Source organism: Pimephales promelas, chromosome 8, assembly GCF_988280905.1.
Source record: "Pimephales promelas chromosome 8, fPimPro1.hap1.1, whole genome shotgun sequence".
Taxonomy (NCBI): Eukaryota; Metazoa; Chordata; class Actinopteri; order Cypriniformes; family Leuciscidae; genus Pimephales; species Pimephales promelas.
The window spans coordinates 17,409,282-17,434,442 of NC_142776.1; the positions used below are offsets into that span (position 1 = coordinate 17,409,282).

Consider the following 25,161-nt stretch of genomic DNA (forward strand, 5'->3'; position numbering starts at 1 on the left):
CGCAGTGATAAATAGAACCGTTGGGTGAAGCGGTCATAGCCGTGTTTTATCCTGAATAAAGCACAGCTATTGACCAATCAGAATCAAGGATTGGAACTAACCGTTTTATAATAAGCAGTAATTAACAATTAATAAGACACTTATAAGACCTTAGAAGATGCATATAAGAAGCATATAAGCATTAACTGCTTCATATAACTTCTGAGGACGCTTTGTTTCACCTTTCCCGCTCTACTCAATCGTGCCGCCAACGAGCCTCATGACAGTTACAGCCAGGGTGAGTGTAGACTCCATCCCCTGGGGTCCAGCTGGGTCATGGCCACTCCGGGGCCGCTCAGTTGCGTTCGTCTTGTGCTTTAATTAACCCTTATATGAAGTAGTTAATGCTTATATGCATCTTATATGCATCTTATAAGGTCTTATAAGTGTCTTATTAACTGTTAATTACTGCTTATTACAAGCACCTTAAAATAAAATGTTACCACATTTTGTTTAAAATATAAATAGTCTGGGTCAGGCGTCTGCTCTAGGTGCTGTTGGTGGGTGCAACTGGCACGCCCTGTTGGCATAACCATTAAAGACTTAGTGGTCGGACTGAATGGCCCTTCCCCTTCACTGCCTCTGGCCAAACCCCTCCCTCGGGTAAAATAATTTTATTGAATTGATACCTGGGTTGGATGTGGTGTCTCTGGCTGGGGAGCTAACCAGTGTACACCTTGGTCCAAACCATGGAAGAAAAAAAAAAGGGGGGTCTGTTGGTTGTACTCACTGGCAGTTTTGGATCAGCCCCCTGACCTAGAGTTTAGAGCAAATTTACAGTGAACTGAGCTAAATGTATTGATATTGTCATAGTACTATTGTCACTATTGTTGTAGATTGCTAGAGCCAGTGTTACTATTGTTGTCATGAATATTATCATTATGAATACTATCATTGATACTACCACCACTAATACTAATAATAATATATTAATGTTGTGTTTGTTAAAGTCACTATTATATTCCTTAGAACTATACTGATACTACCGAATTGCGTCACACAAAGGTTCTTGTGTGCCTACATACACCACTTTGTCGATGACTGTGTTTTGCTGTTTTGTATTTTTCGATGGGCTGTTTTGTATTTTTCTGTTTTTCTGTATTCTTCTAATGAGGGATACTGGGAAGTGTAGTGAAGACTAAGACAGGATGGTGCAGACGATGACTGTGACATTAACAACACACTTGCTTGTGTGATATTGTATAAGTATAAAGGCCTTTCTGCTGTCCTGAATGATATCATGTGGTGTTCAATTCTGTGACAGACAGAATAAGTCTGCCTGGTGGTGACACCAGGTGAGAGAGTGACTTTTGAAAATGCCTGTTTCTGTGAGAGAGAGTGTTGTCTTATTGGGATTCTGTTGGTGCAGCAGACAGGTCAGATCAGCTTGGGTTAATGGGGAGATTACTCAGTAGATGAGTGTAATATAATACATTAAACCCCACAGATCACAGCACATCAGACACATCACAGCCAGGGTCTCAAGTCCTCCATCAACTTGGGACAGAGACATTCAGTCCTTCCCACCAGAATTTTTTTTTTTTTAACTTTTTTAAATTTGCTTTAGTAAGTTTTGTGTGCCTGAAAATGTTGCATTGAGGGTGTAAGCATTTTAACCCTCAGGTGCTCTTCGTTTTGGAGTCACACTTGTTATCTTCCTGGTCAAAAGTGACCGGACACCTAAAAATGAAACTTTTTCCATCCCAGTAAAACCAATGCAATTTATTTTTGTTCTATAATATTTATTATTTTTAATTTAGTATTTTGAGACAATTTAATTGAATTGATTAATATTTATGAAATATTTATGGTTTATTTTTGCCATGGAAAAATATATATTTTTCTATATATATATTATTTTTTTCAAAAAAATATTAATGCAGTATTTTAGTTTAATATAGAGTCTAGGCCTTCAGAAAAAAAATATTTTTTGAAGAAAATTAGCACCATTTGGTTACAGTATAGAGAAAAAGCATAGAATCATGGTGTAACCACTAGATGGCATGTACAGCTCTCTATGGAGAGCCATGTGAATTCCTCAGCTGTTTATGAACACATTTTTTTTTTTTTTTTTTTTGGATTTGTGGATTTGTATATATAGTTGAAACAATCTCAAAAACTAATTCTTATTAAAAAAATGACAAAAAACAAATATTCACAATTTTTTTTAAATTTTTTTACAATTTCCCATTCATTTCCTATGGGGTCATATTTGACCAAAGACCACAAGTGTGACTATTTTTTTAAGACCACTTAGCATGCTCAGATCATGACCTCAATTTTTTTATGTGTTCACATACATAATGCCATAAAGGTCACCAAGTTTCGTAACATCGCGATGAAGCTGTGTTTTTTAAAAATTCAAAACATACTTTTTGTAATCAAAATTTATTGGTGTGTATGTGTATAAAAGTGTGTATGTGTGTGTGTTGGTGGGTGTGTCTGTTTTGCACTCTAGATGTTGTAGAGTGTTACCCCTTTCCTGCGGTGTACTTTTTTTTTTTTTTTTTTTAGAATTGTGGCCGATTTGTAGATTGTACATACAAAAATTCAGAGAATTTTTTTTTTTTGTCAATTTCCCATTCATTTCCTATGGGTCGTCATTTTTGACAGAAGAACAAAAGTGTGACTCATTTTTTTACGACCACTTAAATTGCTGGAATCATGACCTCAATTTTTTGTGTGTGTTCACATACCCAATGCCATAAAAGTCACCAAGTTTCGTAATTTTCTGAAGAAGCTGTGATTTTTAAATATTCAAAACAGATTTCTTTAATCACAATTTATTGGTGTTTTTGTGTAAAAGTGTGTGTGTATGTCACAGTCTCGTCTGCACCGTTCTGTCTGCGTCTCCAGCACTACACTTCCCATGATCCTCTCGTCTGCACACCTGAACTCACTCCCTCATCAGCCTCCCGTTCAGCGTCCTGTTCATCTGTTACACCTGTTTGCCACCTCGTTATGTTTGATTCCTCTGTGTATTTGAGTCCCTCAGTTTCATTCTGTCTTTGTCGGTCAATGTCTAATGTTAGCCTGTGTTGCACCTGAGTTCCTGTCTTCCTGCCTGTTTTGAATATTAAATATTATCTTCACCGTTACTCCGGACTCCTCGTTCCTCTGCCTGCACCACAACCCTGACAGATTGACCGACCCCCTAAACATGGATTCCTTCGTGGCGGTTCAACTACTCTGCCTTGAGCAGGAGGACCGGTCCCTGGAGGATCATTTGAGGGATTTCCTCTCCCTCGTTCCAGCCACAACCTTCCCGGACGACAGCCTCTGCAGCTTTCTATATGCTGGCCTCAACACCGCCACCAGAGAGCAGTTGTCCGGGAACGGTCCCCCGGGGAGTTTCGCAGCATATGTGGAGTGGGTGCTGGTGTCCTGCGGATCTCCCTTCACCATCGATGACGGCACCAGCCCCACTCCACCGCTCGAGCCCCCCTCTCCGCTGGTTCCGTCCAGCGCTCCCGAACATGAACTCTCTTCCCCGCTGGTTCCGTCCAGCCCTCCCGAGCCTGAGCTCCCCTCACCGCTGGTTCCGTCCAGCCCCATCCAGCCAACGCCAGTGACCGTCCAGCCAGAGCCCGAGACCGTCCAGCCAGAGCCCGAGACAGTCCAGCCAGAGCCAGAGCCCGAGACCGTCCAGCCAGAGCCAGAGCCCGAGACCGTCCAGCCAGAGCCCGAGACCGTCCCACCAGAGCCCGTGACCGTCCAGCCAGAGCCCGAGACCGTGATCCCACCCAGCCTCCCTCTCCCACCTCCTCCCATCCATCACGTTTTCACCCTCTCCCCACCACTGGTTGGCAGCCCCACTGCTTCCCCGGAGTGCTTCGAGGAGGTAGAATCGTCGTGGGTCTGCCGGCCACCTACTCCATCAGGGTCGGGGGATCCCCGGTCTCCTCCCCGAACCTCCTTGACCTGGACTCTGCCGCAGCCCTCTGGTCCATTACCTCCACCATGGCTCTTACCTCCCTCACCTCCGCCGTGGCCCTTCAGCCCACCAGCTCCTCCAGGCTTCCTCGTCCCCCCGGTTCCCCCTTGGTCCTTCATCGACCCGCCCTCACCCTGGGACTACCCTCCTCTGGCTTCACCTCGTCGCTGCATCCTTCGGGTTCAGTTGGGCTCTTCTCTCCCTCCGGTTCCACCTTGGTCCTCAGTCGCTCTGGCTGCACCGCGGTCTTCAGGATCCTCGTCTCGGCCTCAGTCGGCGGAGCCGTTGGTGTCGCCATGTCCCCCCAGCCTTTCTACATCGCCCGGTCTCGCTGGCTCGATGGCCTCACCCTGGTCTCCTCGATCACCTGCTCCGCCACCATCAGTCAGCTCCCTGGAGTCGTCAGTCCTGCCTCCTCCATGGCTCCTCCCTCCGTCATCTCCGCCGTGGCCACTTGAAGGGTCTTCACAGCCGTGGCCGCCTGAAGGGTCTTCACCGCCGTGGCCGCCTGAAGGGTCTTCACCGCCGTGGCCGCCTGAAGGGTCTTCACCGCCGTGAAGGGTCTTCACCGCCGTGGCCGCCTGAAGGGTCTTCACCGCCGTGGCCGCCTGAAGGGTCTTCACCGCCGTGGCCGCCCGAAGGGTCTTCACCGCCGTGGCCGCCCGAAGGGTCTTCACCGCCGTGGCCGCCCGAAGGGTCTTCACCGCCATGGCCGCCTGAAGGGTCTTCACCGCCGTGGCCGCCCGAAGGGTCCGCTCAGCCATGGCCACGCCTTCAGCCTGCTCCGCCATGCCTTCAGCCTGCTCCACCACGCCCTCAGCCTGCTCCGCCCTGGTCTCGCCCTCAGCCTGCTCCGCCCTGGTCTCGCCCTGTGCCTGCTCCGCCCTGGCCACGCCCTGTGCCTGCTTCGCCCTGGCCACGCCCTCAACCTGCTCCGCCCTGGCCTCGCCCCGCTCAGCCCTCAGATCGTCCCCCCTCCTTCCTCTGTTCTGCGGCATGAGGCCACACCTTCCGGGAGGGGGGAGTTCTGTCACAGTCTCGTCTGCACCGTTCTGTCTGCGTCTCCAGCACTACACTTCCCATGATCCTCTCGTCTGCACACGTGAACTCACTCCCTCATCAGCCTCCCGTTCAGCGTCCTGTTCATCTGTTACACCTGTTTGCCACCTCGTTATGTTTGATTCCTCTGTGTATTTAAGTCCCTCAGTTTCATTCTGTCTTTGTCGGTCATTGTCTAATGTTAGCCTGAGTTCCTGTCTTCCTGCCTGTTTTGAATATAAAATATTATCTTCACCGTTACTCCGGACTCCTCGTTCCTCTGCCTGCACCACAACCCTGACAGTGTAGGGGTGGGTATGTCTGTTTTGCACTCTTGATGTTTTAGAGTGTCACCCCTTCAATGCTGAGCACTTTTTTTCTGCATCGTGGCCAATTTGTAGATTGTACACACAAAAATTCTCAAAGTTTTTGTGTTTTTGTCAATTTCCCATTCATTTCCTATGGTCGGTCATTTTTGACCAAAGAGCACAAGTGTGACTATTTTTTTTTACGACCACTTAGCCTGCTCGGATCATGACCTCAATTTTTGTTTGTGTTCACATACCCAATGCCATAAAAGTCACCAAGTTTCGTAACATTCTGATGAAGCTGTGATTTTTAAAATTTCAAAACAGAAATTTTTTCAGTCAGAAATGACCGAAGAGCACCTGAGGGTTTGGCAGAAAAGAAAAAGCTAATAAAAGCAGTATCAAAAAATGGCAAAAATTAGCAGCAGTCAGACACATTGTGAGGCTGCAATACTCTTGGATGATTTGATATACAAATAACTCTTTAAATTACAAGAGAGAGAGAGAGAGAGAAAAACATTTATTTGTTCCACACCATTAAGGAATGTGAAAGGTTTTATTCCTGCTTATGTAACAGCTGTCTGTATTCAGATTCCTCAGTCGTGGCATTGACCCATCTAATATTTCTTTATAATGACTACTAAACTGTGTGTTTATCATAGTTTAATGACAACATCCCAGTGGCAGTTTGATGTCTCTCATATCAGGATAATTGTAACTGACTTTTTCTCTTTAAAATCATTTTAAGATAATCTTCATTTAAGATAATAAAATAATTTTAAGTCATATCAATATGTTGAATCACATGTTCATTAATATAAACAAGTATGTCTAACTCACCCAGCATGCATGAAGATGTAGCTAAGATAGCGCCAGGCCTGAGCTCTGAGCTGCGGGTGGTATGGCAATGGGCCCTTCAGGAAGTATGGCGATGACACCTGCAGAACCCAGCGGTTCAGCTGCAGTCCGTAATACATAAAGACAACAACCTGAGAAAGATGTGGTAAGAGGCTGTTACTGATGTGTTGCAGTGCTTGAAGTGGGGGAAAAAAAGGTGTCGGTGCTCTCTTGCATTGGCAAATTATGACATTTGAAATTTCTACAGTGAAAAAAAACCTTGGAAATATTGCATTTACAACAACAATGTATTGTTATTTATTAACAACATAAATGTATTCAAACAAGTAGTGTGTGTGTGTGTGTGTGTGTGTGTGTGTGTGTGTGTGTGTGTGTGTGTGTGTGTGTGTGTGTGTGTGTGTGTGTGTGTGTGTGTGCATTTCTTCACAAAGAAACATTCTGTGTTTAGAAGTTGGTCATTAATAAACTTGATTCTTGAAGTTTGTTAAGATTGGAGGTATACAACAATTGCAATGGTAAACAACAAAAAACAACCAAGAAAACAGCTCTGATATTGTTTTTTCAGTCTTTTCATACTTCAATATGTTTACAAGACAGCAAACATTTCAAAAAAAGTACACTCGGTTTGATTTGGGCATGTACCTGTCTGTGTAGGCTATTACATAAACTAAAAGAAAGCTTACATTCTGACTTATTATTTATAAAGCATATAGTTTTACCCAAACTGAATAATTAAGACAAGTTTAAATGGCTAAATCTTGTACAAATATTTTTGAGTCTTCATTTTCTTTTCTGACGTAGCCTACTCCAGTTCTTGTTAAAAAAAATAGACATGCAAATTCTGAGCATTTTGGGCACTTTTTTTGAAATCATATTTATTTTCTCAATTAAAAATGTGCTTTCACTTTAAACGAGCGTAGCACAACAAAAATATGCTCGGCCCGAACCCCCGCTTCACTACTGCTCACACGCCGCTCCTCTGCGCGGTGTGAAAGCACTCACTGATAAACATGCAAGCCGAAAAAAATAAGCACTGATCATGCTTGCAGTGGCCGCGATCAGCTCTGGTAGCCGTTTTGCAGCCATAACGCGCCACAGATGTGCAGTGTAAATAAGAGGTTAAACGCCCATCACACTTTTTCTGTTAGTGGTATAGAGTACTGGCTACAGAAGTAGTGGTACGCAAGAAACAGTGCAGCTACGCTTAAAGGGATAGTTCACTGTGAAATTAATTTTTGATATGTTTTAGCTTACCTCAAAGGCATCCAAGATGTAGGTGTCTTTGTTTCCACAGTATTTTCAATATTGACATTTTTCAGTCAAACCGTTGTTGTCTGCCAGTCATATAATGCAGGTATGGGGGTCCACGTCAGAGAGCATGCACAGAGAAGTCAAAATTAAACATGATTTAATGACTCGTAAATGTAAGTACACATTGATGGCCTAAGACACGAAACGAGTGGTTTGTGTGAGAAAACGAACAGTATGTATATCATTTTTACCCCATGTAATCACAGTCACGTCCAAGTGATCTTCCATTGCGATTTCCTGTATATCTAAATATGTTTAGTGAAAGGTAAAACTTCCGAAATCTCTATATAAACAAAGAGTGACGTAGGCGCGCAATCGATCACTTCCGGCGCATGCGCAGACCGAAGCGCCTATGCCATCAGATCAGTTTGACATGGCTGTGATTACACAAGGTAAAAATTATATACATACTGTTCGTTTTCTTACACAAACCGCTCGTTTCGTGTCTTAGGCCATCAATGTGTACTTACATTTACGAGTCATTCAATCATGTTTAATTTGGACTTCTCTGTGCCCTCATTGGGCAAAGAAAGTTTATCTTCTCTTGGTCCACCGACAAGAATGTAGGAGGGTAAAAGGCCTGCAATACTACTGAGTAGTAGTACTTTGTTTTAAGGTACTGTCCTGTCCTGGCCTGTCCACAAGCCTTTCCTTCTCTTGGCCTTCTCTCCTACATTCGAGTCGCTGTCCTGTGGGGCCGCAGAAGGCCCCAGTCCCCAGGGCAGCAGACTGACTCACAACCAGCCATGTGCTCATTCAGGAGAGAGAGGACTCTCTCAACCACAACAGAATCAAGGACAACCTCAGGAGTATGGCACGATGTCTTCATTCAAGTCCATCGCAACTCCTACCATTTTGCGTGTCCTCTCCGTCCCAGGGTCAGCAGGCCACAATCTGCACTCCAGCCATGAGAACAGAGTCGAACTTCCCATGCAAGTTCATCATATCTTCTTCATCCATTTGAGAAGAAAATGATGGCAACTTCAACATTTGACATTCACAGAACCAACAACTTCAATTTTCAACAACTTCAATAATTGTTTCCTGCTGACCAGGCAATGCAAATATCAATTAAATGAGGTGCTCTGAAAATGATAGGCTGATAGTTCTTTTTATTGTTAAATGGATCTTTCCCATAGTTCCATTTCCTGCTTCTGATTCCATTCTGTCCCTCACCCCCACGCATGTATGTTTGTGTTTAGATTTGTTATTGTAACAGGGTTCAGATGTTATAGGAAGAAGGAGGTAGGAACCTCTGAATATTCAACACTTATATGTGTTTTTTTAATAATAAAATAAACAAATACAAAATGAAAGTAAAGCCAGCAGCCACTCACGGACGACTGCTGGCCACAGAAACAAAACACAGCATAAACTAATGATAAGATTTTCTCTCTCAATCTTCACTGTTGTCACTCCTCCTTATGCTTCCGTTCCACCGTGAGAGATGCGAGACTAGTGCGTCTCACAGGTGTCGCTCATTATATCACTCACGCCACCGGCCACGCGCTGCTCTCACGTCACTCGGGCAGTCCTGCTCGCCACAGTTATGTTTGTGATTTAGTTAATAAAACTTGTGCACAATACGTAATTGGTTCTGATTGTTTTTTCTCCATCCAATCACCTGATGGAGTTTTGGTTCCTTGCCACTGTTGCCATGCTTTTGGCTTGCTTAGTTGGGGATAGGGATGCACCGATACCACTTTTTTGGAAAACGAGTACGAGTACGAGTACTTGCATTTCAGTACTCGCCGATACCGATACCGAGTACTTAATAAAAAAACAAAAAAAAAACATGATTTAAATATTTTTATATAGGGGTTTTTAGGTCCTTGATTAAATTACTTGGGTAACACTTTATTTCGATAGTCCACTTTACTAACTATAAGTAACTTTTCAATTACATGTCAACTAACTGTCATTAGAGTATTAGTAGACTAGAGTATTAGTACGATCAGCTTAATATCTGATAACACTTTATTTATTTGGTCCCCCAACAGACATTCAACTGACTACTTGGCGACTACAAGTAAACGTATTCTCCTAATCCAAAGCCATTCACTTTGAAATTGTTCCACACCAGTGATGCACGGGTTGATCCAAAATGAGCGGGTGCCTGCGCCGCGGTCACCCGCGGTTACCCGGAGTTACGGGTCCTCCAAAAATATTTTTAATGATATTCGGGTCGCGGTCGGTCAGGTCGTTTGGAAAAAAATGCCAATTAAACCTTTGTATTTATATAGTACTAGATAGAATTTTCTATGAAATATATAGGCCGAATTTATTTATTGGCTGAATAACTGGCACGAAGATGACACACAAGCTCAGTCTAAACAGTTCTCAGTTCTGTACTGGTGTGAACCGAGAACCGCTGTACCTCTGCGTTCGTTACTATACGCGGATGCGCAGTATCAGCAGTATCAACAACATGTCTCAGTTCAGTGAACTGTTAGAGTTACTGGAGTAAAATCTAATTCGGGATATTGGTTTATTTCAACTCGGAGGGACTGTCAGGCATGTCTGAAAGTGAGTAACTGTAGTAACTTGGATCAGCACTGACGCAAGACGTGAACTGATGCGAATGATTCAGTTCGATTTAGCGTACTGGTTCGACCGGTTCATTAAAAAGAATCGATTCGTTCACGAACCGGCCATGTCTATGATCACTAGTCTGCAGAGAGATGGAGGCGGCAAGAGAAAAGGTGAAGACTGGGGAGTGGAAGCTCCGCAAATACACAAATAGAAAGAGTAAGTGTGGGAGACATTTACCGAAATAATGAAAGATGATGACCAAAGTGCTGCCTTTGTTATATGTAGGCTACGTCTTCTTGCGATGCTGTGTTGTTACACGTTTATGGCCCAATGACGCTACGATGAGCATGTACTAGCAGTACTTTTAAAAAATACGGTCAGGAAGAGGGTCGGGTACAATATTTTCTTACTTTTTTTGCGGTCCGAGTAGCGGGCGGGTAGTTGAAAACGTTGGTAGTGTGCGGGTTGTTTATACATTGACCCGCGCATCACTGTTCCACACGGCTGATGTCTCCCCATCTCCCCGCTCTGAGCTGCAGCCGGAGCCTGGGGGTGGGCACTCGGCGCCTGTGATTAACCCATTTCTCAGAACATGGTATCGGTCCCCGGTATTGGGGGACTTTTAACGAGTACGAGTACTTTAGAAAATGTGGTATCGAGGCCGATACCAGATACCGGTATCGGTATCGGTGCATCCCTAGTTGGGGACATTTAATATTCAACAATATTATTGATCTGTGTTGTACTACTTTCATGTTATCACTGTGAAGCTGCTTTGATACAATCTGTATTGTAAAAAGCGCTATATAAATAAATGTGAATTGAATTGAATTTATTCTCTGTTTGCAGAAAGTTTACTTTACGATTTAGATTTTGACTACAGGCTCTTAGTACAGTACAGTAAGAAAGACATTTCCCTTCCCCGGAAATGAATATTTCTTAGAATTGATAACCAATTAACGCTGTGTTCATGATGAACAGGTGAGTTGATTTTTAATATTAATTTTACTACATTAAGTTAATTATATTAACTGATCCAAATATTCATAATCAATTACAACTTGATTATATTATTGATTATTAATATTTCATAGAATTAATTCGATACAGCCATGGAAACATTTTCTGTGGAGGGGATAGTCTGGTAAAAAAAAAAATTATCCTGAAGGGACTCCAGCACTGAACTAACCATGGTTCTATGCACCATAAAGTGAAGACTCTCCTCTTTCAGGCATTGTGTCCTCATGGAGGGAGCTCTAGAGTATAGGATGGTCTGGATACTTGGGCCAGCCAGAGCAGGGAAAATAAAAGTAGACGTATTGTAGTAACAGTAAAATAACAGTACCCCGCATTGGGGAACTCTCAAGAACTTTCGGGAGTAGAGCGATTGGGGGAAATGGGTAGCCTCAGTTACGTCTCAACCATGACACCCAGCCCAGTGCATTCCCTTAAATGTGTGAGGGAAACCCAGAGTGGACAGTGTGTCATCTCCTCTGAAGTGGCGAACTCTCTCAAGAACTTCCGGGAGTAGAGCGACTGGGGGAAATCGGTAGCCTCAGCCACGTCTCAACCATGGCATCTAGCCCAGTGCATTCCCTTAAATGTGTGAGGGAAATCCAGAGTGGACAGTGTGTCATCTCTTCTGAAGCGAACAAGTTCACTTTGGCCAGGCCGAACTTCCTTTAAATCAAATCCACCATCTTGGGGTCAATATGATGTCGGTTAGTGGATGGCCCTGTCCTGCAGAAAGAGATCAATGTCCTGCTGGCAAAAGACGCGATCAAGCCAGTCCCTCCTTCCGAGATGAGGTCCAGTTTATACAGCCCCTACTTCATTGTACGGAAGAAAGGCGGTGGGTGAGTCGATCCTGGACCTGCGAGTCTTGAATCGGGCCCTGCACAAACTCCAGTTCAAGATGCTCGAGTCCCGAAGTGGGCGTGGCAAAGTGGCACATTCCGGGTCAAAGTAACCCCAAACCTTCCCCAAGTTCGGATCCTGCGTTTCAACGGGCCGGAGTGCCCCTAGTCCAGGTTTCCAGGCATGCTGTGGTTTTCACAGATGCTTCTGCCATGGGGTTGGGGGCCACATACAAAGGGCATGCAGTCTCGGGTCTGTGGACGGGGCCCCAGCTGCATTGGCATATCAACTGCCTAGAGTTGCAAGCAGTACGCTTGGCTTTGTGCCGCCTCAAGGGGGTTCTCAAAGACAAGCACGTACTGGTCCGTACGGACAGCACTGCGACCGTTGCGTACATCAACCGACAAGGTGGTGGTGTCGCGACTTGCCTTCCACCTCCTCCTATGGAGTCAGAAGCATCCGAGGTCGCTTCGCGCCACTCATGTTCTAGGGGAGCTCAACCGTGTGGCAGACAAGCTTACATGGTTACCTCCCCTGCCAGGAGAATGGTGACTCCATCCCCAGGTGGTTCAGCTGATCTGGAGTGTTTTCGGAGTCGCACAGGTGGACCTGTTTGCCTCTCCAGACACAACCCATTGCCAGTGGTTTTGCTCCCTGTCCGAGGGGACCCTCGGCACGGACGCCTTGGCTCACAGCTGGCCCTGGAACCTGCGCAAGTATGCGTTTCCCCCAGTGAGCCTTCTTGCACAGACCCTGTGCAAGTTCAGGGAGGACAAGGAGCAGGTCCTGTTAGTGGTGCGGTATTGGCCCACCAGGACTTGGTTCACGGAACTCATGCTCCTCGCGACAGCCCCTTCTTGGCCGATTCCTCTGAGGAAGGGCCTCCTTTCTCAGAGATGGGGTACTCTATGGCACCCACTTCCAGACCTCTGTTAACTCCATGTCTGTTAAACTGAACGAGCAAGGAGAGAAAGAGAGAGAGAGTGAGAGTGCCCTGGTCATGTGCGCGCACTCCCTCTCAGGCTTCACCGTCTCAAAACTAAGCGCTGTCTTGCTCTTTCTCTCTCCCTCGCACATATTAATCAAAATAATCGACACGATGGTAAGGTCAGGAGACTAAAGTTTCATGTGGAGCATTCAGAGATTTTTTTTCCTGAATTAACGCTGGCTGTGAATTGTGCTAAAATAGGCCTACGTTGCCTTATCTTCTCTGAAAAAGCGTTCCGCACATTCAGCTGACATAAACCACACTTCAAATAAACGGAAAAACGATCCAGTGATGAAAAGTTTTCTTTGATGACACACATCTGTGGGATGTCCCAACCGCCGGGATAATCACACAACGCGCACACATCCGATGATGACACGTTCAATTTGCAAACTTATGTCTAATTTGAACCGATTCGTTTTAATGAATGGTTAAAACAACTGAACTGATCTTCCAACACTGAACTCACAGGACTTATAATCGGCGAATAACTAATCGTAACACTTTTCAATAAGGTTCCATTTATTACATAAATAACATAAAAAGTGCAGTTTGCTTAGTCAAGTGTAAGGTTTAAAACAAATAAAACCATTTGTTTCCCCCAAAAAAAACCATATGACTACTTTTTCCCACACAGTGCTATCAGGAATTGATAAGAGAATCGTTAGTGGCATTGATATCGATAAAATCTTATCAATTCCCATCCCTAGTGTAGACTGAGTGTTATGTCCAGTGGTCTCTTTGGTGATCCATTATGCCACGTGCAGTCCAGCCGTGTCTTCCCCTTGACAGATTCGTTCTGTCGTCCCTGTTAAGTACCCTCCCACTCCCCTTGGATTGGGACTACCTAAGGGACTGCCATATGTTTCACTATCCCCCTGGGCTAGTACATATGTGTATTCCAGGTCTTCATCAGGCGGCTAGCTTCCGCAGCGTTTCTTTCCCCTTTTTACGGGTTGGGCACGCTTTCCCAGTGTTATCCAATGTCCACTGTGTGGGTCTTGCGGAACAGCAGTGTGACTCCCTAATTAGCTCCCGCAATTTGTGAAACTGATTTTGGGTAGCTTAGCTGGGCGCTGGAATTGGCCAGCACTAGGGCGTTTTGTTAGGGATTCCAATTTGTCAGGGAACTCCCGGACAACACGTTGGAGTTCCCAGGACGAAAGGGAACACCTCGGGTTACATATGTAACCCTTGTTCTCTGAGTACATGGAACGGAGATGTGTCGTCCCTTCGCCATGTTGCTGTACAATCGCGGATGTCTGGACTCTGTTTGGTTCCTCAGGGAAAAGCGTCAATGTTTACTTTCACTTTTTATATCCGTGCTAGTAGGCGGCTCGCGGAATGCAAATCTTGCATGCCAATATTTATTATATATTTACTGTACATTATTTTCAATATTTACTGTACATTATTTTCTGCTGTGAAGTTGGCCATTTTAACATGGGGAATTTATGGAATTAGCTCCCTTTGGAGCCTGTCTCTAGCAGCCAGTAGATAAATTGCAGTTTAAGTCACTTCTGTGATGGCTTCAAGAGAGAGAGACTGGAAGATTACCGCTCGGTCTTGAGCCACCACTGCAATGGTCTCATGCCATAAGGCCAAACGGAACTACGTTGGATGCAGCTACCTTGAGTCTAAGGCGGTGTGTCCACCAAAGCATTTTTAGCCAGTTGAAAACGCTAGACGCTCTGCTGAAGACGCCGTGCATTGGGCGCTTGAGAGCGTTTTGGCAGCGCAGCGTTTTTTTCCGTTGAGACGTTTCGTTGCTATGATACAGAATATCCGCAGCAGTTTGAATGTTGACAGTTGGTCGGTGTGGTATTAGTCCCACCCCTCCTCCACTGTGATTGGACGGCTGGGTAAAAAGTGACAGTGATGAGCGCTGCGTTTTATCCAAAGTTGAACATTTTTCAACTCCCAGCGACCAGTATAAACGCCGGGCGCTCGGCGCTTCAGCGTGAAAAAAAAAACACTCAGCGCGTCGGTACGCTCATGGCGTTTAAAAAACGCGGCACTCCCATTGAAAACAATTGAAAACATACGCCAGGCGCGTGGAAAAACGCTTTGGTGGACACACGGCCTACTGTAACAGTCTCTGAAACGGTATTAGTGATGACTTGGCTTAGTTTGGTGTCTTTAGATAAAAGGACCAACTTGATATGAGCTGATATCTCCTCGAAGAGGACCATGCAGGAGCAGAGCGTCCTCAGTGGAAGACGATCGTAATGCACAGCTTGAGAGCTGACCGTGACATTTATCTGTATTTACCACAGTGGACAGGATAGTAACGGAATAGAGGTGGAAATGGGCTTCTCCACGCAGCTCACACTGAAAAGCGTGCCATACACTGCTCCTCCTGCATGGACTCCACCACTGTGCAGCGGCGTCTTGATGTGAGTGATCATGTACATTTTAATCACAATTTATTGTTTGGATAAAGTTAATCCTCTGGGGTCCACAAAAACGCATTTTGCTGGATTTTGTTCACATAGCGCCAAAATATCAATATGAATATATGCCTACAGAGAATGCGCGCTATTGACATCAACTCGACAAAACTCATCAGATGCCGATCGCGATGCGGGAGTTAAGACCGCAGTTTGAGCCAGCGGCTTGAATTGATATGGCCCTGTGTCCACAGACAATTCACCCTTCTCCACTTCAGGTGAAGGTGGGGGAGAAAAGTCCTCGACTTCAAATGGCCGCTCTGTTGCAAAGCTACTCAAATTTTCTATTGTTTATTCTTTTCTCAGCGTTTTGTTCAATATGTTTTTTTTGTTTTTTTAATGAAACTTACCCACATTCAAGTTTTGATAAAAATAAACTCTACCCCTTATCCACCCTTAAAGGATTAGTTCACTTTTCAAAAAAGTTTTTCTGATAATTTACTCCCCCCCCCCCCCCCCCCCCCATCCAAGATGTCATCCAAGATGTCCATGTCTTTCTTTCTTCAGTCGAAAAGAAATTAAGGTTTTTAATGAAAACGTTCCAGGATTTTTCTCCATATAATGGACTTCAGTGGGAACCAGAGGTTCAAGTTCCAAAAGAAACCTTCAGTACAAACTGCAAACTTGTTCAAAGGGCTTTAAACGATTCCAGACGATAAATAAGGGTCTTATCAAGCGAAATGATCGCTCATTTTTTTTTTTTTTTTTAAATAACAAAGTTTAAGTTTCATAAGATCAAACGCTCGGCTTGCTCTGTTCTGTGGTGCACGTTTGTGACTCTCCTGTTCGAACTCGTTCAACAAAATGAACAAATCTTTTTCCGAATCAATTCGTTCGTTTCTTTCGCCGAATGAACCAAATGACTTGGAAAAAGATTTGTTCATTTTGATGAACGAGTTCGAACAGGAGTGCATTACAGAACAGAGCAAGGCGAGCGTTTGATCTTATAAAACATAAACTTTGTTATTTATTTATAAAACAAGCGATCGTTTCGCTTGATAAGACCCTTATTCATCGTCTGGAATCGTTTAAAGCCCTTTGAACAAGTTTGCAGTTTGTACTTAAAGTTTCTTTTGGAACTTGAACCGTCTGGTTCCCATTATAATCCTCGAATGTTTTCATCAAAAACCTTAATTTCTTTTCGACTGAAGGAAGAAAGACATGGACATCTTGGATGACATGGGGGTGAGTAAATTATCAGCAAACGTTTTTTTTCAAAAGTGAACTACTCCTTTAACCCACCAACCTATTTCTAACCTTACATTTATCCCACCTCAATAGCAGCAAATGTGTTTTACAGTACAATATGAACACAATGAGTAGATTGAACTATTGTGTATCATTTTTTTTTTTTACCTCATAGTATTAAAGGCAGCTAATATAATGTGGAACCAAAGTATCTGCTGATACGTTTGGCAGATCAATAATAAAAAAAAGCAGTAAAAATAATTCTTTCTTTTAATAATCTTCAATAGTAAAGTTCATTCTAACCTCTGCTATAGTGATGACCAGCATAAACCATGGTGGTGGACAGTAGGTATAACTGTCAAAGTACCATTTGCGGTCCACCTCCCTTGGCAAAGTCTCATAGGCAACATGACGTATGAGTCTCCGAGACAGACCCAAGCCTACTTCCTCCCTCAGTGCTGAATTCCTGAGCTGCCGACTCCCTTGCAGGATCGCGCGACGGAAACTGTTTGAACGTTTGTTGCTCATCTGAAAAATATGACACATAAAAAAACTGAACAATCATTTTTATCAGCATTTTATGTCCTGTAAGTTAGCATGTACATTAAGTAAGACTTTTATTGGGAAACTCACACTTTTTCACTGATAGTCACAAAGTTTTATTTGTCAGGACATTTATTGTGACTAGACTTTCACCTATTAGTTTATTTATAAATTACTATAATGTAATTCGTCTATGATCTGTCTTTGTGTCTTTGACAATGCATCCCTGTCCCTCATCCCATGCCCCCTCCTCTACCACAGAAAGAATGCCACTGTTGTCACTTAGCAACCGATTCAATATTCCACACTCATCTCCAAGTCTCAGAGCAGCTGTGTAGCAAACAGTGTGTAAGTGATTGTGTGTGTGCGTTTGTGTGCATGAGACAATGCTGTTCAAACAAGCTTTTCACTGCTGAGGCAAAAAGCCTTCCTCAAAAACCTGGAATGTTCTTTTATCCCATGCCAGGCTCCTGATCAGGAATACAGGTCATGCATTATGTAAGTTGTGGAAGAGGCCCTGAGTAGGATGAAGAAATTTATCCAGAAAGCCCCTAAAGATGTTGCCTTTGCGGTCACAATGGGATCAAATGAAATTGTTTAAAACATGACTAAGCTGATCTACAAAGCTTACGGTTCCACATGCTTCCCACAGTAAAGATATGAAAACAGTTTACTCTTTAAAATATATAGGAATGAAGTCAACTTTGCAAAAAAATTAACTGGGGAATACTGACCTCAGATCCCTACCGGTATAACAGCTCATCACAAATTAGTTTCTGTAGATGGAAATGTGCACGCAACCAGCTGCAAGCTGTTTCTACTGACTTTACATTAGTACCTGTTTGTTCAATAAAGATAAACAGATGCACACAGGTACAAACAAAACAAAATACCTACACACATTGGCCAGCTTTAAAGGAATATTTCACCCAAAAATAAATACTAAAAAAATACTATGGAAGTCATATTTAATATTTGGTTACTGGCATTCTTCAAAATATCTTCTTTTGGGTTCAGTAGAAAAAAGAAATTCAAACAGATTTGGAACAACTTAAGGGGGAGTAAATGATGACAGAATTTTCATTTTTGGGTGAACTAATCCTTTAATATAGATTACAGTTCAAATGTTGCTGGTCATTAAGACTGTTCCATTTAAAGAAATTAATACTTTCATTCAGCAAGGAAGGATTCATCAAATTGATCAAAGGTGACAGTAAAGATAAATAAAAATGTTTAAAAGAACAGCATTTACGTATTTGACTGTCTTTACTGATTATCAAAGAATCATCACAGGAATAAATAACAATTTATAATATAAATATAATAATAAATAAACCTGGAAATATTAAAAATGTGCAGTCTTCAAATTGTAAATCTGTAAAGTATATACAGTATAAAAAAAGTTTCAGTGCGGAGCTTCTTACTCTACCACACAAATACTTGTTAATTACTAGTTAATTAATAGTTAATTTATTCCTGCTGTTGCCCATCACCTTTAATAAAACAACTCATATTAACAGTTGAAGTCTCTGTGCAACTCTACAGTATATACACATAACTTCATACATTCCCCACAAAATAAAAAGACATTAAGTGCTCCATGTGCTTCACTTTTCTGTGGTATAATGATTTGTGCACGATCTTTATGTGTTGGTTGTTTCCATGGACACTACAGAAGGAAAAGTCAAACAATATGGGATTTAGACAGTACCCAAACTGTGATATCTGTGCCATGCTCTACTGTTGGAGCACCATGGTACTACATCCAGCTGAACGACTGCAAGGCTGAAGGAAAGAAAGAATTCTCAGAAAAAGATATAATGGAGTGGTGCTCATCACTCTTCATCAAAAAATATTAGTGAAACATGGATAATGTTTGTATATATAATTCTTAGTTCGTTCCAGTCGTCCTCTCACTTTTCTTTCTGCCTGTTTTTTCTCAACACTAAATGACATTTTCATTCCAATTCTTGCTATTACAATCAGTCTTTCCTCTGATTCTCTGTTCTCACTTTTTTTTCCAATAGCGGACAGTGAATGAGAGATGTAGAGGAACAATAGCAGTGTAGAAACACCAACTGCATACTCCTCATTCCTTGCTGTCCCACTTTCACATGACCTGCCATAGCCAATCAAAACACAGAATCTGATCCAATGTTTCACTGCATTGCTTTATAGCACTATAGCTCTTTCCTCCAGCCACTGTGATGGACAATAGACTCTTTGAAGAGTTGCTGTATGTGTGAAAAAAAGACTGAGAGAGAATGGGAAAGAGACAGGGAAAAGGGCTAAGGAGGGTGTGAGACTGAGGGTGGGTGGCATTGAGATTTTCCCACTGATTTGATGGCATTCCCATGCAAGTGGAATGAAATATTCCATATTCCATTGAAATATTAGGTCAGGGTCTTCAAACCTCACCTCAAGTTCATCTGCAGAACTCACCAGGTTAACAAAATCCTGGTAGCATATCTTTCCGTCAGCATTTCCATCAGCCAGGGCAAGAAGAACCTCCAGCTTTTGAGGGTCCAGTTCTGATCCATAATCCGCAAGCAGGTCTCGGAAACGCTCAGTGCTGATGAAGCCTGAATTTTCTGGGTCATACTGAACATATGAGAAGAAACAGTAAATAAGAATGCATCATCATATTCTGATTCTAAAACATTTAAACAACATTCAGTGGTTAACAATTTTATAACAGTTAAAACTAATTTCATGTGCCATCACTGAAATCATAACATGATGATATTTATTTCTGAGGAATCCAGCCATCATTCCATTTGTAGTCTACAAGCAGAGGGACATTACTGGATTTTTATCAAAGTAAGTTAAAATGAATGTGGTAAGATATTGAACATACTGTAGCTGGCTTTACACAGCAATGCTGTACAGAGGCAGCATTGGAAGCAACATATATACAATGAAACGCATGATTTATTAAGTTTACATAAGTAATTTGATGAAATTAGTGTTGTAAATATGAAATGATTAATACAGACACATCAGCATTTAAATACTTTGTATTATAAATCACAAGGCTCAAGATGGTTCTGATGCTGCATTTTATTTACAATGCAACACCTGAGCTGACTTAGACAGTGCCATTGTTTCTTTAACACTTTTAATTATTTTGGCATTATATGGTATATATATGGTTTCATTCAGTTCTCTTGAACTGAGCAACAGCACAACAGTCACACACAATGTTCCTGGCGGATCACCCGTTTATCCGAAAATGACCGAGATATTCAGATAGGACATTTAACAAAAGCAGAGAAATTTTTATTCTTTGTTCAAAATGTTCTCTCTCTCTCTCTCTCTCTCTCTCTGGGTGGATGTTGAGTGAGCGCGTGTGTGAGAGACACGTGTGGGAGAGCGTGTTGCGTTTTTCAAACTGATTTATTGTTCTATTTTTTCTTTATTGATTTATTTTTTTTGTTTGTTTTATTTCGTTTTTGAAACATTCTGAGAGGGTGTTTCATTTTTTCTTATTATGTTTTAATATAGTCAAATATATAGTCATATATTTCTTATTATGACTGTCAGTAGTTACTACAGCTGAGCCTATACAGTTTGCTACCTAGCTATGCCTTCAACACAGACATAGGCTACCTGGATGCGATCATGTACAAAACACATCGGTATCTTCATTTATATTCCCTAAAAATTATCACATCAAGAAGAGGTTTTTAGAGAGCCAACCTTGATGAAGAGCTGAGGATCACCGCCAACACCCGCCTCTGTAGTGATCATTTTACACTGGATAGTTTTATAAACTTTCCTCAGAGACAACTGGGATTCACTGATAATCCGCTGTTACTGGTGAACGGGGCCGAAACGACTATCTCCCGCCTCAGTGTTCATCCTCCCGTCGCGAAAGCAGTTTCACCTAATATCACCGTCGACAGCTTTCCCGCGAGTGGGCGTGGTTTCAGCAAAGCCTGCGGACACGCCCCCAGCGTTTGAGAACAGAGATAACTGCTCATTTTCTCAAGATTTTGATAGCTTATTTTATGTACTGCCGGCTTTTTTTATCATTCAAATTTTGCTGGGTGGCTAATAACACATTTTCTTGTGGTGTGACAAACTCAGAACACATACTTAATTTTGACTTTACAGGGACTTTAATACTTAGTTTACTTCCTTTGGTATTATTCATTTTATTCCAAAACACAAGCACATACATCTTCATACATTCCATTTCAATAAATGAAATAGAAAGGTTAAGATTGAAATTTGGACAAATGCTGCTGTCCCCAGGGCCGGATTAACCATTAGGGCAACTGGGCACTTGCCCAGGGGCCCACGACATCTAAGGGGCCCTGGACCCCAGTGGCAATTGGGAGAGTCGGGAGTTTCCCAGGTGGGCCGGTAGTGTTCCGAGGCCGCGAGGAATGGTTTGATAAAACGGAACGTATTTTTGCACTAAGTGCCTGTCAAAAAAAAGACGAAAAAAGACGCCGGTCACGACACAGCTACAGTGGCGTAAAGGCCTCATTATGCTTCTGCGTCAATTCCACGCCGTAGCTACGTCGTCACTGCTACGGCGTCGTGGTCGTTTTATACTTCTGCGTGAGGTTGTGGTGCATCGCGGTGTATTTCGCCGCCAGAACGCTAGGGGGGTTCGCGAATCTCTTTGGTTCCGTGCGCCGCGAGCGAAAGAGAGAAAATGTTGTTTTTGCAGCTGCCAGCTGGAGCTAATGGACTATGTGCACGTTAGCATATGCTAGTTCCGGCTGCGAAACCGATATGGGGTGTCTAGTTTCCGGTAGCCTGATGGACGACGTAGAGGATGTATGTTTCTCCAGATGTCTTGAACATTTGCCGAATATTACAGTCGATTATGTTCATCGACTGGCTAATGATTTTTCTCCAGCTCCCCAGAGCAAGAGAGAAGGGGTTTAAATATTACATTTCTCAGTATTTGCATAATTTTGAAGGGAACGTTAAGTCACAACAACATCCATGCTCAGACTGATCTCATGAAATTGCGTATGTATGACACGTATCACGTATTTTTGGCATGCTATCAACACGCATAATCTCTTTTCAGCGTGTTTATGAATACCGTTGACTTAATGTTATTACTGTATATACTGTATATATATATATATACAGTGTATATATATGAAGAGTTCAGATGCAAAAGCCTCTAAGTGCCATTTGAAATTTTCTTCTATAATGATCATTTTTATCAAAGCTTGTATATTTAAGTTCAGTGATTTCACTTAAATGGCAATGATAATTACCTATTAATTGTTATTTAAGTGAAATTACTGAACTTAAATATACAAGTTTGATAAAAATCATCATTAAAGAAGAAAATTTCAAATGGCATTTAGAGGCTTTTGCATCTGAACTCTTCATATATAGCATATGACCTACCTCAACCCCATCCCTAAACCTACCCGTCACTCCTACCATCCTAGGAAAAAATAAATATCGCTCCCCAGATGTAGATCTACATTTTGTTTTGTTTCGCTCGGACATTTGACAGCGTGTACATACGCGGTACACGTGGAATCACTCGGACATTAATGTTGCCATGCTACGTGCTCAAGCTATGCGATTTGGTAACTGTTATATCTCTCTATACATTATAAAAGTCGAAATCGTTAGAAAGTGCATTTTCCAGAACAGTTTGTGTTAGCCATTGTTTTGTTTATGATGTTCAGAGGCTATGTTGTTGACAACCACTATCTATATAGAATGTCATATAGATCAGTGTTGACAACCACTATACATGTCATACAGGGAGTATCCGACGTTGGTTCGTTCGTTATCAAGTTAGGCTGTTTAACACATATTAGGCTGTTCACACATATTTCTAAACAGGTCTCCCTTGCAAAATAGGTTCTAACCCCAGGGGCTTCTCCTGGTTAAAGGGTATAATATAATACAAATAATTAGTAGCCTAAAAACTTCCTTCTAGTTGTCATGGATACGCAACGCTCCACTCTGTAAAGCGACTGCTTGGGTGCGGTGACAAAATGTGAAATATCGTTTACTTTTCACAATGCAGCAGCGCCTGGCTCCACCCAAATATGAGTGAAAACTGTGTTGGTTGACTTGACAATGAACAAACGAACATAGTTTTAGACAAATATATTTAGATAGCTAAGCTTTAGATAGCCGGTCCACTGATGTAGGATGTAAACAACGGCAACCGGAACCGAAGTACCAAACATCCGCCCTCAAGGCGGAAGTTAGCATTTTTCTCGTGCACAGTCAATCGACGTTGAATAACAAGACGACACAAACTTTATCCCCACAGAATCAACACGGATGTCCAGGGCCCGTTCCACCCATAGACAATAAAATAAAGGTTCCACCCGAGCTGCCATAACGATACCTATGGAAGCTTGTTTCCGCCACTGAATAAAAAAATATAATAAATAATTGTGACTTTTTATCTCACAATTCCGACTTTTTTTCTCACAATTACGAGTTTATATCTCACAATTCTGACTTTATTTCTCAGAATTCCGTTATATAAAATCGCAATTGCGAGTTATAAAGTCAGAATTGTGTGTTATAAAGTCAGAATTGCGAGATTTAAAGTCAGAATTGCGAGATATAAAGTCAGAATTGCGTGATATAAAGTCGCAATTCTGAGAAAAAAAGACAGAAGTGTGACTTTTTTTCTCTCACAATTGCGAGTTTACATCTCGCAATTCTGACTTTATAACACAATTGCGAGTTTATATGTCGAAATTCTGACATCTTTTCTCAGAATTGTGAGATATAAACTTGCAATAGGCTATATGCACAGCTGCACTACTTCCTGAACTTCAGCCAGCTCCTTGTTTCCTGCCTGCCATTATTGGCCAAACTTGGTGTGTCTGATTATTTTTGCCTTGACTACTGAGGACAAGCACACCTGAATTAATCAATTTGGCCAATAATGGCAGACAGGAAACAAGGAGCTGGCTGAAGTTCAGGAAGTAGTGAAGCTGTGCATATAGTCCATTGCGACTTATTAGGCCAATTCTAAGGGGAAAAAAAGACTAACTTTTTTCCCCCTCAGAATAGTTTAAATCTCACAATTCTGACTTTATATCATGCATTTCTGACTTTATAACACGCAATTGCGACTTTATATCTAGCAATTCTGACTTAATAACTCGCAATTCTGACTTCATATCTCGCAATTCTGACTTTATATCACGCAATTCTGACTTTATATCTCCCACTTGCGACTTTATATCACGCAATTCTGATTATATCTCGCAATTCTGACTTTATATCACGGAATTCTGACTTTATATCTCGCAATTGCGACTTTATATCACGCAGTTCTGACTTTATATCTCGCAATTCTGACTTTCCATCTTGCAATTCTGAGAAATAATGTCAGAATTGCGAGAAGTAAACTCACAATTGTGAGAAAAAAAGTCAGAATTGTGAGATAAAAAGTCGCAATTACCTTTTATATTTTTCATTCTATGGTGGAAACAAGCTTCCATAGATACCTGTTCGAAATGACTTGAAGGATTTTTTCAGTCTCCACATGGAACTGTGCTATGCAGGATAATGTGTCCCGTGGCAGACTTGGTTAGTACTGTATTATCAATGATGTAACCGTGAACATTGTATTGAAAATAAACAACAAACTGTGTTTCAAAACAAACGTTGGTTTATTGATTGATTGAAGTTTATTGCGAGCAAAAAAGAAAGAAAAGAATATAGACATATATATTAACAATGAAATAAAAAAAAACAGTTTATTTTTAGATTAATTCTTTATTTACTTTCTTTATAAGTGTATTATAATTATCAGAACGAGGGTGCAAATGTTAAAAATAGCGCTAATAGCGGGAGGAGGAAATCGGAAAAGCTACACTCCTGAAATTATGTATAATCTGACCAATCAAAGCCCTTGAAATGAAGCGAACAGACGGTTTTACCTCATCACCTGGAACGGCATTAACCCTCTGGGCTTCTTCGGTCAAAAATGACCAAAAACTGTTACGTTTTGAAATGTTTAAATTTTTTGCTTGATCATATCGGGCTGAAACTTGGTGACTTTTGTTGTATTACCTATATGAATACACAAAAAAATGAAGGAGATGATTATGATTTGTTAAAGGGTCGTAAAAAAAAAAAGTCACACTTAGC

At 42.1% G+C, this 25,161-nt stretch overlaps 1 protein-coding gene across 3 annotated transcripts in view; it reads right to left on the reverse strand.

Moving 5' to 3' along the window:
• rhbdl3 (rhomboid, veinlet-like 3 (Drosophila)) overlaps positions 1–25,161 on the reverse strand; it is a 164,591-nt gene that overhangs the window by 59,324 nt on the left and 80,106 nt on the right. For 2 of the 3 annotated variants that reach the window (XM_089134099.1, XM_089134097.1), the window contains 3 exons: positions 19,465–19,647; positions 16,807–17,031; positions 6,160–6,308 (listed from right to left, as the gene is read on the reverse strand). In XM_089134099.1, the coding sequence (XP_088990225.1) occupies positions 6,160–6,308; positions 16,807–17,031; positions 19,465–19,647 (557 nt within the window). The remainder of the gene's footprint in view (positions 1–6,159; positions 6,309–16,806; positions 17,032–19,464; positions 19,648–25,161) is intronic. The other variant, XM_089134098.1, reaches the window with a different exon arrangement.